Source organism: Fopius arisanus, unplaced genomic scaffold (assembly GCF_000806365.1).
Source record: "Fopius arisanus strain USDA-PBARC FA_bdor unplaced genomic scaffold, ASM80636v1 scaffold00003, whole genome shotgun sequence".
In the NCBI taxonomy this organism is placed as follows: Eukaryota; Metazoa; Arthropoda; class Insecta; order Hymenoptera; family Braconidae; genus Fopius; species Fopius arisanus.
Window position 1 is genome coordinate 389441 of NW_011887742.1, and position 14663 is coordinate 404103.

General features: G+C 36.4%; 2 protein-coding genes across 8 annotated transcripts in view; both read right to left on the reverse strand.

Moving 5' to 3' along the window:
* LOC105268351 (Krueppel-like factor 3) overlaps window positions 1–4423 on the reverse strand; it is a 148153-nt gene extending 143730 nt beyond the window's left edge. The window contains exon 1 of one of the 2 annotated variants that reach the window (XM_011307865.1): window positions 3218–4423. The gene's annotated coding sequence lies outside the window, so the exon portion shown is untranslated. Of the gene's footprint in view, window positions 1–3213 lie in introns of both variants that reach the window. The other variant, XM_011307856.1, reaches the window with a different exon arrangement.
* A 4331-nt stretch (window positions 4424–8754) lies between these two features.
* LOC105268360 (fatty acyl-CoA reductase 1) lies at window positions 8755–14047 on the reverse strand. 6 transcript variants are annotated; one of them, XM_011307908.1, is made up of 10 exons: window positions 13939–14007; window positions 13257–13325; window positions 12959–13138; window positions 12122–12215; window positions 11399–11641; window positions 11147–11292; window positions 10174–10476; window positions 9641–9952; window positions 9130–9387; window positions 8755–8936 (listed from the first exon to the last, which is right to left on the reverse strand). In XM_011307908.1, exons 3-10 carry the CDS (start codon window positions 13123–13125, stop codon window positions 8831–8833), a joined length of 1629 nt encoding a protein of 542 aa, XP_011306210.1. In that variant the 5' UTR covers window positions 13126–13138; window positions 13257–13325; window positions 13939–14007; the 3' UTR covers window positions 8755–8830. The 6 variants fall into 6 exon arrangements, with proteins under 6 accessions (XP_011306210.1, XP_011306217.1, XP_011306198.1 ...); XM_011307915.1 differs by lacking the exon at window positions 13257–13325 and having other exon boundaries at window positions 13939–14047; XM_011307896.1 differs by lacking the exon at window positions 13257–13325 and having other exon boundaries at window positions 13929–14032.
* Window positions 14048–14663: the final 616 nt, after the last annotated feature.

Consider the following 14663-nt stretch of genomic DNA (forward strand, 5'->3'; position numbering starts at 1 on the left):
GTGCGCGGGCGTTGGTTTTAATACCTCCTGTGGACTAGCATAGAATCGACTTGTACCGCTCATCCAATTTTTTCCACAGCCATCGACTTGACATTTTTCTTCACCACGAATATAAAAATTCATGCTTTCATTGAAAAATCCCTTTTCTCAATTTTCTCTCAATTTTTATCAATTTTCTGGATTAAAAAAATTAAATTCAATGAACGTCGTCAATTGGGATTGTATTCAAGCTCAAATAATCGACGATTCAAATGACTCTGTGACTGAAATTTCAAGACGAGTTTACGAGATTACGAGATTAAAAATACAAATTACAAAATTGCAAACGTAATTTAGGTTCCTGAAATCATAAACCCTTCAATAGAGTGTCTCTGTAGATTAGAAATGATTTTGGGGATCATGAAGAGAATTAGTCATCTACACTTGGAAGATAACGGATCAGATAATAAAAGGAGTCTCAAAAACCGTTTTTTCGGAGGAAAATAGAAATCCAAAGCGTGAAACTGGCATTTCCCCTTGGGTGAGCGGTACATGAGGATTCTCCTAGAGTTAACCGAGGGCCGATGGGGAGACAGCGGACACTATCGCTGATATTTCCACGACAACCACTAGAAAACTGGTCTCTGTCGGAAAATTATCAGTCCTTCACGGGCTTTTAACTCACAGAAATCGAGGGGGAGAGAGAGAGAGAGAAAGTGGCGTGTTACGCAGAGTTTAACCCAACCCGTTCCGCCCTGATTAATAGCTTAATCATTACGTGAGCTTCTTCGCGCCTTCTCGCATCATGAAGCCCTGGGTGATCGTGCACAATCGATAAGTCAACCGGTCTCTATTTCTGTACCGATCGCCACTACGATCACTTCATTTCATCAGATATTATTTCACACATCACTGGTAACTCGTTTCAAACAATTATCCACTGTATTATAGATAATGGATTCATTAGTTTTTTTCGCGTAATCGGATTGAGATATCAAAATAGACGAAGAGAAATACTTCACAAAAACTTTCTCAGATTTTACGACGAAATTCCATACACAACGAACTCGGATTTTCTCTAATAAAATTCCCATTGCACTGGAAACTGAATGGCCTTCAAGAAAATTCAGTAAATTCATGAAAAAAAAACCGCAGATGTTGTGCACTGCATTGAAAATTATTATTGTTATTGATTAAATATATCGGCATGAAAAAAAAACACTTTAGAAAAATTATCCGCTTCACCGTAAGTTTTTCTTTGAATGCGCAACAAAAATTCACCTCTCACCACGAAAAAAAAGGGATGATTAAAATGAAAAAAAATAGAAAACCACCGAAGTATTCACCCAGCGTAATTATTCTTTATCCTATCCATATGCAATGATCCTTTAAAGCAATTGGATATTCGGCAAAAATAAAAGTTTTCCCCACAGTAATAATATATCTGACCCCAATACGAAAAAAAACCTCCCATGAAAGACGAGCGATAAATAACCGTCGACTTGAATCTTCACCTAATAGAGTAATCCCGCCGCCTGCATAATTAAATCCATCATAAGGCGTGTCGTCGGGACAACGTATCGTAGATGGCAAAAAATAGCGGTATTCCGGTATAAAAGTCTAGGGGCGTCAGTGAATAAATAACGACACTGGCCATTTTTTCTCTCATCCACAGAATCTAATATGACCTCGCAACTGGATTCGTCTCCGGCGTTTAAAGATAAAAAATAAAGAACACATGTAAGATAATATGGCCAACTCATCAGCACCACTTGCCATTCCGGAATGCTAGCTATCACCATCCACCTATTTCCTTTTTTTCTTTCAGGGTCATGCCCATTCGTTATCAGGCGTGAATAATTATTAATAAATTAAGAGAAACAAAAGTAGAAGTTTGGCTAGTCGAATGAGCGGTCACTCCATGCGGGACTATCAATTTCATGTCGATACAATTATGTCGAGATAATATATGCCACCGTGCGTGAGATAGATGTTGCGATACGCCTTCAGCGTTGAGGCCATTTACGCGGACCTCACCAGGCATAAATAATCCTATTAAAACGTGTCGCTGGTCATGTCAACAATCTGACAGGTAACACGATGTCATATATATGGGAGGAGATATTCCAGGGCTTATGTACTCAACTGGGACAAAGACATCTGTTAACGACAACGGGGGAACAATGTTGGGATCGTAATCTCTTCTGCCCTTGACTTTTCTCCTCAATCACTGAATAATTATTGTCACAGCGTCACTTATCTCGTGGGTCTGCCATCGAGAGTGTGGAAAAAACCGGATAAATTGGGTCATTTCGGTAGGAACAGTCATACTGTGGGTAATTACTTCTGGCGGTACGATTCTTTCATATTTTTCTAATTTTTTTTTCCCATTTTTACCAACTTTTGCAGCTGCAGACTGAGAAATAAAAATACTACTGCCAAGGAAATTCATTAACTACTAGAAAATCCACTCATTTTAAATGCAAATGTTTGTATATATTGACTTGCTGTTAATTTACTTGGCAGACGTAATTTTTTTTTATGGAGACAGCGATAAATTTATGGTAAAATTTACCCTGACGTTTGATAATCGTGTGGTGCTGATGTGCGGAAAATGCGATGAGTCTAGTGGAAATGAAAAATTTGTTGGCAAAGAAAATCTTTTGCAGTTCTTTTCACTAGATGTATTAGAGTATTTTTTTTTTTAATAATAATTTCGTTGTATATTTTACTTGATGTGAACGAATTTCTACTTAGGGGCGTATTTTACCCTCCTCTCCCCAATATTCAATTTTAGAAATATGACTCGAACTTGAGCTCAAATCGTTTATAAATATAATCGATTGTTCAATGAACTGAAAATTCGAGTCAAATACTCGCTCGAATTATCAACTCTATTCAACTTAAATCCGATCTTCCGGATTCAATTGTTAATTAAAAAATCGAATAGATTAAAAAATAAATTTTTCCTTCATCAAGCCGCCCGCCTCAGCGAAAACTACTTTTAAAAAATTCTACTACTATTCACATAAAATTCCTGATAATTCATAAGGAAATTTGATTCTACAAAAATAGCTCCTTATCTTCAAAATGTTATTAATAAAAATAATTAGATAGATCGGGTGACGAAGATCGGACTCGAATCAAGTAACCAAGGACAATAAGTCCTTGAATCAAGTTGAATCGAGTGTACCCGAGGCCTTTTTTTAAAAAAAAAAACAAAGAAAAACTCACCTACTGTCTCTCGTCCAAAACTGGTATCCGCCTCAGGACAGCCCCATCCGAGCAATAATCCAACTGACGAAGGCAATCAGCAGATTGAGCGTACAATAATGAATTAATTATCACAGTAAATCGTCGGTGCACAACAGCTCGATACTTCTCCAGCAGCCAATCACTGACAACACTGGTCACACCACAAAATCCATCCGACCCTTCCGAGAAAAACAAATGAATCCACCGATAATCACAACAGCCCCGAATGTCGCCGAATTTTCACGAGAAGAGTTTTCACATCGTCATTCGAACGATCACTTGCATATTCATAACCCCCAAGAGACAGACTGACTATATGCCCGAGGATCGATGAACTTTAAGCGATAAAAGAAAAAAATAAATAAAAAAATAAGAAGCGATTATTCCGCCGGGGTCAATCACACACATTAGCACGAAAAAAACCGAAGCATCTCAATGATTAAACGCACCGAGTGGATTCAACCGATGAGTTCATTCCTCGCGGAATATTTACAACGGACGATTAAAATGTCACAACCAAGCGTAACGAGAACAACTAACAACTGACGCTCGATTGCAAGCACGATCAGCTGATCGCCACGCGCGCTACTATGGCAACCGGTGCGCGGTTGTACGTATCTACTGCAGAGTGGCGCATGAAGATAGAGTAAACCACACATACACAATCACCGAGTGACGGCGGCGCTCTGACGACCCGACGACCATCACTAAATTCACCAAATCTATTCCCTCACCACAAACCATAAATAACTCATCACTCAGTCGATTGTTTTTTGTTTCACATCAGTCACTAAATTTCCAGCACTCCCTCCCAGTCCATCCTCACCTCTATCAAATAATTATATATTTAATACCATTTATTCTCTATTTTGGGTACACTGGGTTGTCAGCATTTCTGCATATTGTCAGTATTTTTCATCATGCATTGGAGTTTATTTTGTTTACACTTGATACACTGAGGGGCAATTTTAACGTTTTCGGGTGTCTTACTCGATACTGGCCGCACCAATTGTTTATTGTTGGGTTGAGGAATTGTTGTTTATCGGTGGATTGGGGTGGTGGTAAGTTGAGGAAGAGGGAGGTGGAATTGAATGTTCGAGGGACGTATCGAGCACATCCGCTCGTGTCGGCAGCCGGGCGTGCACTGGCTCCAAGTTGACGAGTCAGCCACACCGGACCTGGTGAGCACTCGTCCGTCGGTGGGGCCTCTATCCACTCGCGTCTCGCGCGCGGCCCACACGACTCCGATACTATTACTATCAAGCCTATAAAGCCTTCGTGGAGGGAGACCCTCTATATACCCCTATATACCTCTATATACCTCTATATACCTCACTCTACTTCTCTAAATAAAACAGCGCTTCCTCATTTCAGTTATTATCACTTGTTTCATAATATTTTCGTTCGACCGTTTTGTTTTCATTTTCATTGGCTATCGGGTGAACCCCGTGTGGTTACGCCTTGAGAAATATTCGACTGGAATTACAGGGGTTTTAATATGTTTGTATATTTATTCCTTTGGGTTGTATTTGATTGTCAGAATTTTCTTCTAGTTTTTTTTTTATTTGAAAATGCAATTTTCGAGTGTGTTCGTAGGTGTGTTTTTTTGGATTGTGTGGCAGTTGGTTCGAATTTCATCGCTAATGTATCTGTGAAATCCAATCATTTTTCTCTCTCCAATGAGAGGATTGTTGATTCGTAAGTTGATGATATTAATTAAAATTCAATTTGCTCATTAATTTTTTTAGGTTTCGAGTTTTTTTCAAAAACCTGTTTTTGACGATAACTAAACAAAATCTGGGAAATTAAAAATTTCGAAATGGGATTCTGTAAAAAATATATGATCCACATTTCTTGAGTATTGGTGAATTTTTAAAAATAATTTCCACTTTTTCGTGGAACAAAATTTTTTTCTGTAATTCTCACAGGCTAATGAACTGAAATTACACTTCCGTCAAGGGAGAAAATAGTTGGGATCGAAAGTCCTAGAATTGGTTGATTTTCCATGGAAGGAAGACATCATTTCTCTGTATATTAATTAGTGATTATTCTTTTGTGAATTTTTTGATGAGATATAAAAAGCGTGAGCATATTGCACACAATTAGATGCATCTCTTGATAATCCCGACGAGTGAATTGAATATTCCGTTATTCTGATTTTAACTGTCGAGACCTAGGCTGTTCAACTCCCATTTGAACAGCCTAGGATAACGCGTGTCATCCTCGTTAGCTTTCCTTTCAACTCACGAGATAGAAAATCACCCTGTAGTTTTGAGATCCGCTTTGACATTCGTGGAGACGAGAACGAGCTTGACCGATAGCTCCTATGATCCAATAATTCTTGATTCCTTTCAAAATTTCAGGAAATTGCTCCTCATTGAACTGCATTTGATTCAAAAATTCTACCATCCCTCAGAAAATTCATTCATGAATTTTCATAACGATCTTTATTTAATTCGATTCAATATCTCTCAGAACTCCTGAAATGAAAAATTCTCTAACAGCGCGTTGCGATAATGCAAATTAGGATTATCAATTAAACTGCAGGTTTCATCGTGATTCGATGTACTTTGAGGAAACAAAAAAAAGGACAAGAAGGATGAAGAAGCAACATGTGTACACACGCATTCTTGGAAAATAATCTTCAGATCTCAACCGGTCCTTACTGTTAGACGCGCGTCTTACAGAAAGAACCGGACAGCTTGGTGTCACTAAACGCAAAATGCAAACGAATGTTTTCTATGTGCAATGAATACTTATATCTATTTGCGGGGACGAATCAGAGGTGGAGATAATTGAGATAAAAATGTGGAGAAAGGTATTATAAAAAAGCGTTTGTCGATTTGGAGATCATCTCGAATTGCGAATCGTAAATGATGTATTTAAAAAAAAATCGATGGCAGAGCTCTGATTTTCGGTGAAGCCTGATCGACAAGATCGATAAAGAGTGATCGGATTTCCGCAGCATGATAGCCTCTCAATTTATTTATATTTTCCGCGGATTTTAATGACATAATACTTAATATTGCAATCAGTAATGAATCGATTACAAAAGATCATTGTCGGTTTTTCAGGAATAACTCGAAAACTATGGTACATACCGAAATTTTTGTAATTACCTTTTTTGCTCACATAAGTAAAATATATAGAAATGGTCATTACAAAAATTGAGCTATCTCCCTTAGTTTCGGATATATCTCTGGAAAACGCGTCGAAGAGCGAAATCGAATCGATCTGCTTTGACAACTTCACTGGTGAGATCCTTTCGTTGAATTACGATATCGATTACACGGGTTAAAAATGATTGCCTTGAATAGAAATGAATTTTTTCCACCGACAAAAAATAGAACCCATTGAAAAAAGATGATATAAATACTCGAGTGTCTTTGTTATTGTTTTTGTGACAGATACGAATGGCGTATGGCGCAGATAATGTCATAGATCCGCACAATGAGTGATTTCCAGTGATCGAATCAATACCGATTGACTCAGAACTCCCACACGAATATGTAAAATGACTAAAAAAAATGATTTTAATGGAACGAATTGAGAGTTGACATTGGTGCGTAATTAGCGAAGAATTCAAGGGAGAGTGGCGGTACACCTGCACCCAAATCAAAGGTGTGTCGATACAAAATACGTGGGATTGATGACTCTGTCAAGTGCTTTCTCAATGACATGTTTATGAACATTCGATTATGTTTTTTACGAACCATTGCCATTGTATGGGAAAATATCCATCGAAAAGCGTCTCTAATTTCACTTGCAGTTTCACTTTAATTGCAAAAAATTTCGCATTTTTAAGATTTTGCAATTAAAATCGGCATACCACAATTGATTGACAATTATGGAAAGGGTTCACGACAAAAGCGAATGCATCCAATTTTTTCTCTACATAATAAAAAATTCATGTTTCATTTTTTTTAAATATTGTTTTGGTGTTTTAAAAGTGAAGTCTTTTGAGGAAGTAATTTAATTGAAGGACACGTCGTGTCAATGAAGTGATGAATGGAATAAATTCATCGCGTTGTTTCGATGACTCCAATTTTAATGTTCAATACCGATCAAAGAATTTGAAAGAGCAGTTAAAATGAGGAATCTATTCCACAATACACTAAAAGGCAAAAGAAGGCATAAAGAAAGTTTCGTTATGAAACCTGTTGAATACCTTCTGAATGCGTGGGTGTCGCGAGATTCGCCTCTTCCATGGAATTGGAACATCCTCTTCAACGTATTCCTATCCAGTAACATCTTCGGTTCGCCATAAGGAAAACTGACATATACCATTTCGAATTCCCAATTCGCATGATTTTTTAGATATTTTATCAAATCATATGCGTAAATAAAAAACTTTGCATTCTAGTATCAAGGATGACCCGATTTGCTTCGATATTTTCAGTTTCTCCACGGACAGCTTTCCTTCACATAATATCATTTTATTGATGTTAGAATAAAAATTGTTAATGTTCGAAAGCTAATTTTTTTATCTAGAGTTAGAAGATGTCCAAAGGAAGAATGGTCGTACGAAATTGAATGAAATAGAAAATTAATAATGGTAAAATGAGATCGCCCGTATGGTTAGTTGTAAGGAATAATTGGTTCTCAATTAAATACTTGAGTTACCTCCAAATGAAAATTTGAAATAAATATAAAATATGAATATAAATTTAAAGGAATCGTTTTCCGCTATTTTCCATATCCAATGGAGAAGGTCATGGCAGAAGAGAACTTGATCCTGGAAATATATTTTTTGCTTTGAACGTATATCAGAAGAAATCCTGTATTTACGTGATTTTTCAGCAATTATAAAAATCGTGATCATTCAAAGGATACATAATTGTTGGACTAATTGAAAAAATACCCGAGAAACCGTTTCATCATGGAACGAACCGTTAGGAGAAAACGAAAAGCGGTAATCACCGCGTCTTTCTGCACAAACCAGGACACGACTAGTTATCGAAATTAATTGATCTTCACGTTGATGGCACAAAATGTCGTCTACTAATTTTATAATCCACCGTGATTATAGATCAAATCAACATAAACTTTTAATGTACTCTAAATCAAGGATTATGGGACGTCGAGGATCTCATTACAAATATTTCTCGTGAATTATTGCTATTGGGGATTTTGCACGGCTCGTATTAAATGTTGACGATGTTGTGGCAAATTGGCGACGACTTACTGTCGGTATATCATTTAGGGGATTATACTCTAAAAAATCAGGACTTCCCCATCAAATCATCTCTCAAACAAATACTTAAATTAATAAATATAACACCCCCTCTTAAAATTTCAAAGAAAATTGATGAAAATGTAATCAATCAACTGCGAAGAAATTCAAGAAATCTCCTTGTTAAAAATCAATCGGTCGTATTTGAAATAATGATAATTTTGGGATGAGAGTTCTATTCTCTTTTTTATTAAAATATTCCAAAGCGTTTGAATTAATAATGCTAGAGCCATCTCTCGTCGTCAGGAAGCAACATGTTAAATTCAACTTTATCCAACAAGCCGTAGTAATAATTTAATAGTCCTTTTTTTATTACTCTGAAATCCATCAATGTCTTATTCACTAAATTGATTGGGATGATTCTTAAAAGGACATTATTAATGAGAAGAAGAAATAAAGAATGCGGTATGCCAGCCACGCCTGGAATAGATACACCAGGGATACGACTGTATAATGAGCCCACCTCAATCTGCAACAAATAATTATTATCAATCACACCACTATCAATATACAAGCGTCATGAAAAAATTTCTGTTTTTCAACAGATGATTGATTGCGTAAAATTTCAATTTGAATTAAAATTTTTTTATTTGGCGATCGAAGAAAGATAAAAAGTTTTGAGAATGAGCAAATAGTCATTAGAAAATTATTTTTCAACTTACAGTCGATATCTCTTCTTGCCTTCCTCGATAGTATCCAGAGGGTCTTTCACGACGAATACTCGCAGACCCCGAATATGGTAATAGTAGTAATCCCTCCATATAAGATCACTCAGATTGAAGTAGAACAATTTGCGATCAATCTCGGATAGTTTATCCCACAGCTTTATGACATTGTCGTTGCGGAAACTCCATTGTTGTGTCGAAAAGTATGAAATAACTCCACTGAATTTATGAATTTTCTTATACGCTTTCCACAATCTAGATGACAAAATAATCATTATGAAAATAAGTCAGTTGCAAACGCGGAGACTTTTCGAAGATCTAACCATTATTTTTTCCTCCCGAATTTCTATTTTTTGCTCGTAAGATTCTTGAGAAAAACTCCGTAATTGAAAAGGTATGAAGACCTTGTGATGAAATTTGTAACTGAATGTGACTGAAACCACAAAATCTACTCTCTCCGTGCAAAATAATGGCTACTTAAATCTACAATAGGAAATATAATAATTACACTGGCTCCCGCCCAGTCAACCGTGCAACAGTATCAAAAATTATTGCTGGCAGTAGATGAGTGAAGACCACATAGAAATTATGAACCCAAATATTGGGATGTAGATGGAAGAAATAATACCAGAAGACCATTTTACTCGGCACTTCCATTCCATAAATTTCATTATACTTCATGAATTCACCCCATGTTATCGAATTTTGGCATGAAGAAACACTATTATATATCGGAGGATCTTCAGCTGGATTAGGCTCTGATGCTTTTGAACTCAAAACAGGCGGTGGGAGGGGTTTCAATGGTCCTCCTATTTTTCCCCTGTAGAAAAAATATTTTTATAATAATTCTCTATTATTTTAATAAAAACAAATCAACTGATTCATCATGAAAATTCCACATGAATTCCATGTGATCCGTCATTCCTAAAAAATTGAAAGTTATATTTCCAATAGTTTGCCATTTCACTACAGAATTATTCAAGTGGAAATGAATGTTCTCCTGGGAATTTTCATATTGAGGTAAAAGTCGATATTTTTTACTGGTTTTTTCCGATGTCCCATGCTGCTGCGAGGATGTTATTGATGACATAATCAGCGGGGATGATATCCGCGACATTTTTAGCATCGCAGTGGAGGGTATGCAGCAATCCCATCCCAGCACCGAGAACAACACCCGTGGGACCATACAGGTTATTAATCCATCCGGGAATCGGTTCTTTCGCTGTTGCAATCATGATCGAAGGGCGTACAATGCATAATGGAAGATCTCTCCCATATTTTCTCACCGTATCCTCAGCCACTGTTTTCGTGAATGCATATGTATTCGGCCATTTTCCCAATATACTAAAAAGTTGTCCAATCAATATTTACAAATTCATTTTGTCATTCAGCTGCTATCCGAGGCGTTCCAATTTCCGGGCCTTCGCAGGAAATTGAGGTGATAACGATAAACTGAGGCTTTCAATATTCAAATTAGCTCATAAAATTCGTGAGCCGAGTCACCAAATGCACTAAACAATAGTTAATCTTCGAATTTTTGGTGATGGCTGAATTTTAATTGCGAAAAGGTCAATGTTAAAATGTTGACTCCGGTAGACTTGTTTTCGAGGAATACCGCTGGATCTGGGAGGGGTAGAGAGATTTTTATCAGAACCTTTTTTTCAGAGCGAAGTGAGAGTTATAAAAAGTCCCTTGTAAGCATTTTGATGTCTGTTTCAGATTTAGAGGTATTCCTAAAAAACTCTTACCTGTTGACTTTTTTGCTACAATATAGACTTCAGAATTTTTTTTATAGTAATCCAAAATTCCCTGGATTTTAATCAATAATATTGAATTTCTATAGTTTGATAACAGACCAGAAACTTGAACGTTCAAGAGTTCGGATAATTCCAATTCACAATTTCCTCATTGGTAATTCCCAGTAGAAATTGAGAATCGTAGAAATTGAAAGCCTTGAAATCGCTATCACATGGATAATTTTCTTCGAATGTGCAAATGTTCAAACAACTCTTACGTAGGTGTTATACTCTCCAGTGTTTCATCATCAAGAATATCCAGTAACGTCAGTAGCTCATCAGAACCAATCGGCGGTTTGTAGAAAATCTCATCAATGAATTTAGTGACACACTGTGAGAATGCTGTACCAATATGTACAAACGCCTATTCAAAAACCAATCACTCTTGAATACCGAATAAATGACGCCGCGGGATTGAAGAAATTTATCATTCGTAATTCGCATGCAATATCCGTAATTGCATCTGTTACCTTGAGGTTGGGCATCTCCCTCGCAAACAGGAGGATGTCTTTAGTTCCTCGCACATTGATATTAACAGCGAGTCGTAATTTCTCGTCGAATCGCACAGTAGCTGCACTGTGAAACACCACATGGGAATTTCTCAATAATTCCCGATTCTCCGGGGACAACTCCAAACCCTTGTCCAGCTGACCCTCCACCATCACAACTTTGCCAGCAAAATTCGGCTGCTCCTCCTTCAGTCTATCGTAGAGCTGCACATAAACCAAGAAATTCACGCACATTTTTATTTTAAGCATCAAGTACGCGTTCTCCAAAGTCATTTATCATCGAGCAATTTATTCATTTTAAAACGGAAATTATTATGTCAAAATTATGAATTTGTCAAGTAAAAAAAAGGGAATTTTTTACAACAACTACGTAACGTGTAATTCCTGTGGAATTGTTCATTAAGAAATCAATTAATTTCTAGAATATTGGTGCTCTAAAAAATCCTGAAAATATGGAAAATTGAACTCAAACTCATGTGATTGAAACGTCAGATGAATTAGTGACAGAGAAATTGTAATTTGTGAATAAAAAGTCGGGATCTACGAGTTTGCTATTATAAACAAAGATTTTGAGATATATGCGTAAGTTTAAGTTCATTTTAATGAATTCTTGTTGGAGTTGAAGGACACGTACTCTAAATTTACGCATTTACTTTTACTTGAGTATTTTGAGCGATTACTCACGGGATCCTCGAAGTGCTCCTTGAACCGCTCGTCCGAAGATTTCCCTTTCTTGGCGCGCATGATTAAGTACAATTTCCCAACTTTTGGGCATGTTCTATTAAACAATTCCCAAACTGTTAAAAAATTCTCACTGAATTTTCCAGATTTTAGCATTGAAATATTATAAACTAGTGATCAAAGGATCTCTAACTGCGGTTTTACTGACACTATAAGTTCCACAATTACTGATTCCGTGGATTTTTCACATTTTTATTAACAATTTCAGTTGAATTATAGAACCCTACAGAAAATCCGAGAGATTTAGATCTAAAATTAAAGTTTCCGTTAAATTTTAAACTACAATCCATAAGATACTTTTTGTATTATGAAAGGAGAATTCTCCTGGGTTTCGTGGGTATTGAGAATTCCCGTATTATGGAATTTTCCGGGGCACTTGAAGTTTCATAGATTTTCCTCCACATTGCGCGATGAAAAATTCCATTGCAAATTTCTATGGCATTTTTTATTGAAAATACGTGAGCATCTCGCAGAAAATTAATTACCCACCCTGAGGGCCGAAAAAATCGAAAGGATGACCACCCAAATCTAATATTTGAAAACAAATATGCTAATCCGGTTGTTGTATAATTACACGTTGATTTCCGGAGTCGAGTCGTCAGGGGTTCTAAAGCGAAATAAATCCATAAGCATGAAGGAAGAGGCGTATATCTTATGCATGTGCATATTCTCACAATTTGCGTTAGCTAAATTTCTCAAAAAAGCAAATATCCTTATTTTCTTCAACAAAGCGACTAAAATATCGCCCTGTGGATGATGAAAATCTCCTGTCACTCTTACCGCAACAGTTTTTCGATGAGAATTTTTCCGAGAAATCCAGAGCCCCCGGTAATAAGAACTTCACATCCCGCATAAAATTCCGCAATATCACTGTGCCCTTGAGAATCCAATCCTGATGGCTCATTCACCTCTTTCTCCATGACCGACTGTTTGTTTCCCGTCGACATTTTCCCAATTTTCCTACCGAAAAATAAGAATCAAACGATCATTGAAAGACTGCATTAAAAAAAGAACAAGCAACGGGAAATACTGTATTCCACAGAGAAGAGGGAATTCTTGTTCACAGAAAAAAAATCACTTGTCTCCAATTGTTTTTCCCTCGATGCGTGCGATTTCTCTCTAATTGACGAACATTTTTTAGAATCGTCTGTCAAATATTGCGGAGGCAAAACGTTAATACACTTTTATTATTAGGAAAAAAAAAATTTGAGAAAAATGCGACTTACGCCCCTTTGATTTTATGACAGTGATATGATAAAATTTCTTTTAATAACGGATTTCCACTGGGCGGAAAAGTATTTTGAAACCGGTATTCAGAATATTTTTTAATCGATTTGATTGAAAATAATTTTTTTGAATCTACTGTAGCAATTACTGGAAATTAAAAATTCTCCCTTTTATTTAGGGAGAAATTCTTTAAACAAGTGAATCCTAGAATCCGAGTTCCTGCACAATGACGAAAAGTCTCCTTTATAAAAATATGAGAGTTAAAAAAAAGAAGAAAAATTATTGACTCCAGAATAAATTATCTGGAATTGAAAAATATCTGGGATATAGAGAAGTGAATTTTTAAATTTTCCAATTCAAAGTAAATTTTCTTTTTCAATGTTGGAAAAGAGATTGACCTCATGAGTTAAGGATTCTTATTTCTCTGCGTTAATTAGCGAAGAAAAACTGTCAAAAAAATTCACTCAAAAAAAACCTTCGAGTAGAATAATGAGTCTTATCAAATGTCCTACTAATATCGTACATAAACTCACGGAAATGACTCAGATAAGAGAAAAAAAACAACGTAATAGCCAGCAGTGCCGGCGGCCGAAGTGAATTCGACGACGAGTAAACGTAGACTGCAAATGTCTTCGACTTGACCGTTTGTTGAAAGCACACAAAATCATTACCATAGTATTCCCTCAACTTGAAGGAAAAGAACCGACGAAGACAACAAAATAGTTAAAAGTCAAAGTTGTCAATCGGAAGCCCCCACATTCGATGATTGTAATGCATTCGTTAACTCGTATCGAATAAATACGTAATAGATTCACATATAAATACCCAAAGTATTGGAGTAAAAGTATTATAATACCCCCGGAATAGTCCGACCTAATCCATAAATGTCAGACTTTGTCCCCCCAAAGTCTCTAGTCACTAGAATGTTAATTGTTCCTTACAAATGTAAATAAAAGAATGAACAAAGTTGCCGAAGGAGCCTCTTCCGAGGTCACAGTTGGAGTTTCATTTACTCCAGAAAGAGAGAAAAAAAATTTAATGCATTCAAACTTCTGGTGTATTATAAGGGTCAAATCCGTTCTCACCCCAGCGATGACTTTAAGATTTGCCACACGAGTTGCGAGTTGCTTCGGTAGGAAATCACTGTAATGAGAACATAAGTGAAAAAGTACGTAATGAGAACACGTAATTCCGACACTTGTGTACAAAATATCAAAATGCATTGACGTGCCATTAAGAATCGGGATTACGGATGAAT

Coding starts and splice junctions, on each gene's coding strand:
- LOC105268360 (XM_011307878.1), bottom strand. CDS start 13,930: ATGTACGATATTAGTAGGACATTTGATAAGACTCATTATTCTACTCGA. Junction 9,953..10,173: donor TGGGACATCGGAAAAAACCA/GTAAAAAATATC, acceptor TTTTTTCTACAG/GGGAAAAATAGGAGGACCAT. Junction 9,388..9,640: donor TTGACTGGGCGGGAGCCAGT/GTAATTATTATA, acceptor TTTGTCATCTAG/ATTGTGGAAAGCGTATAAGA.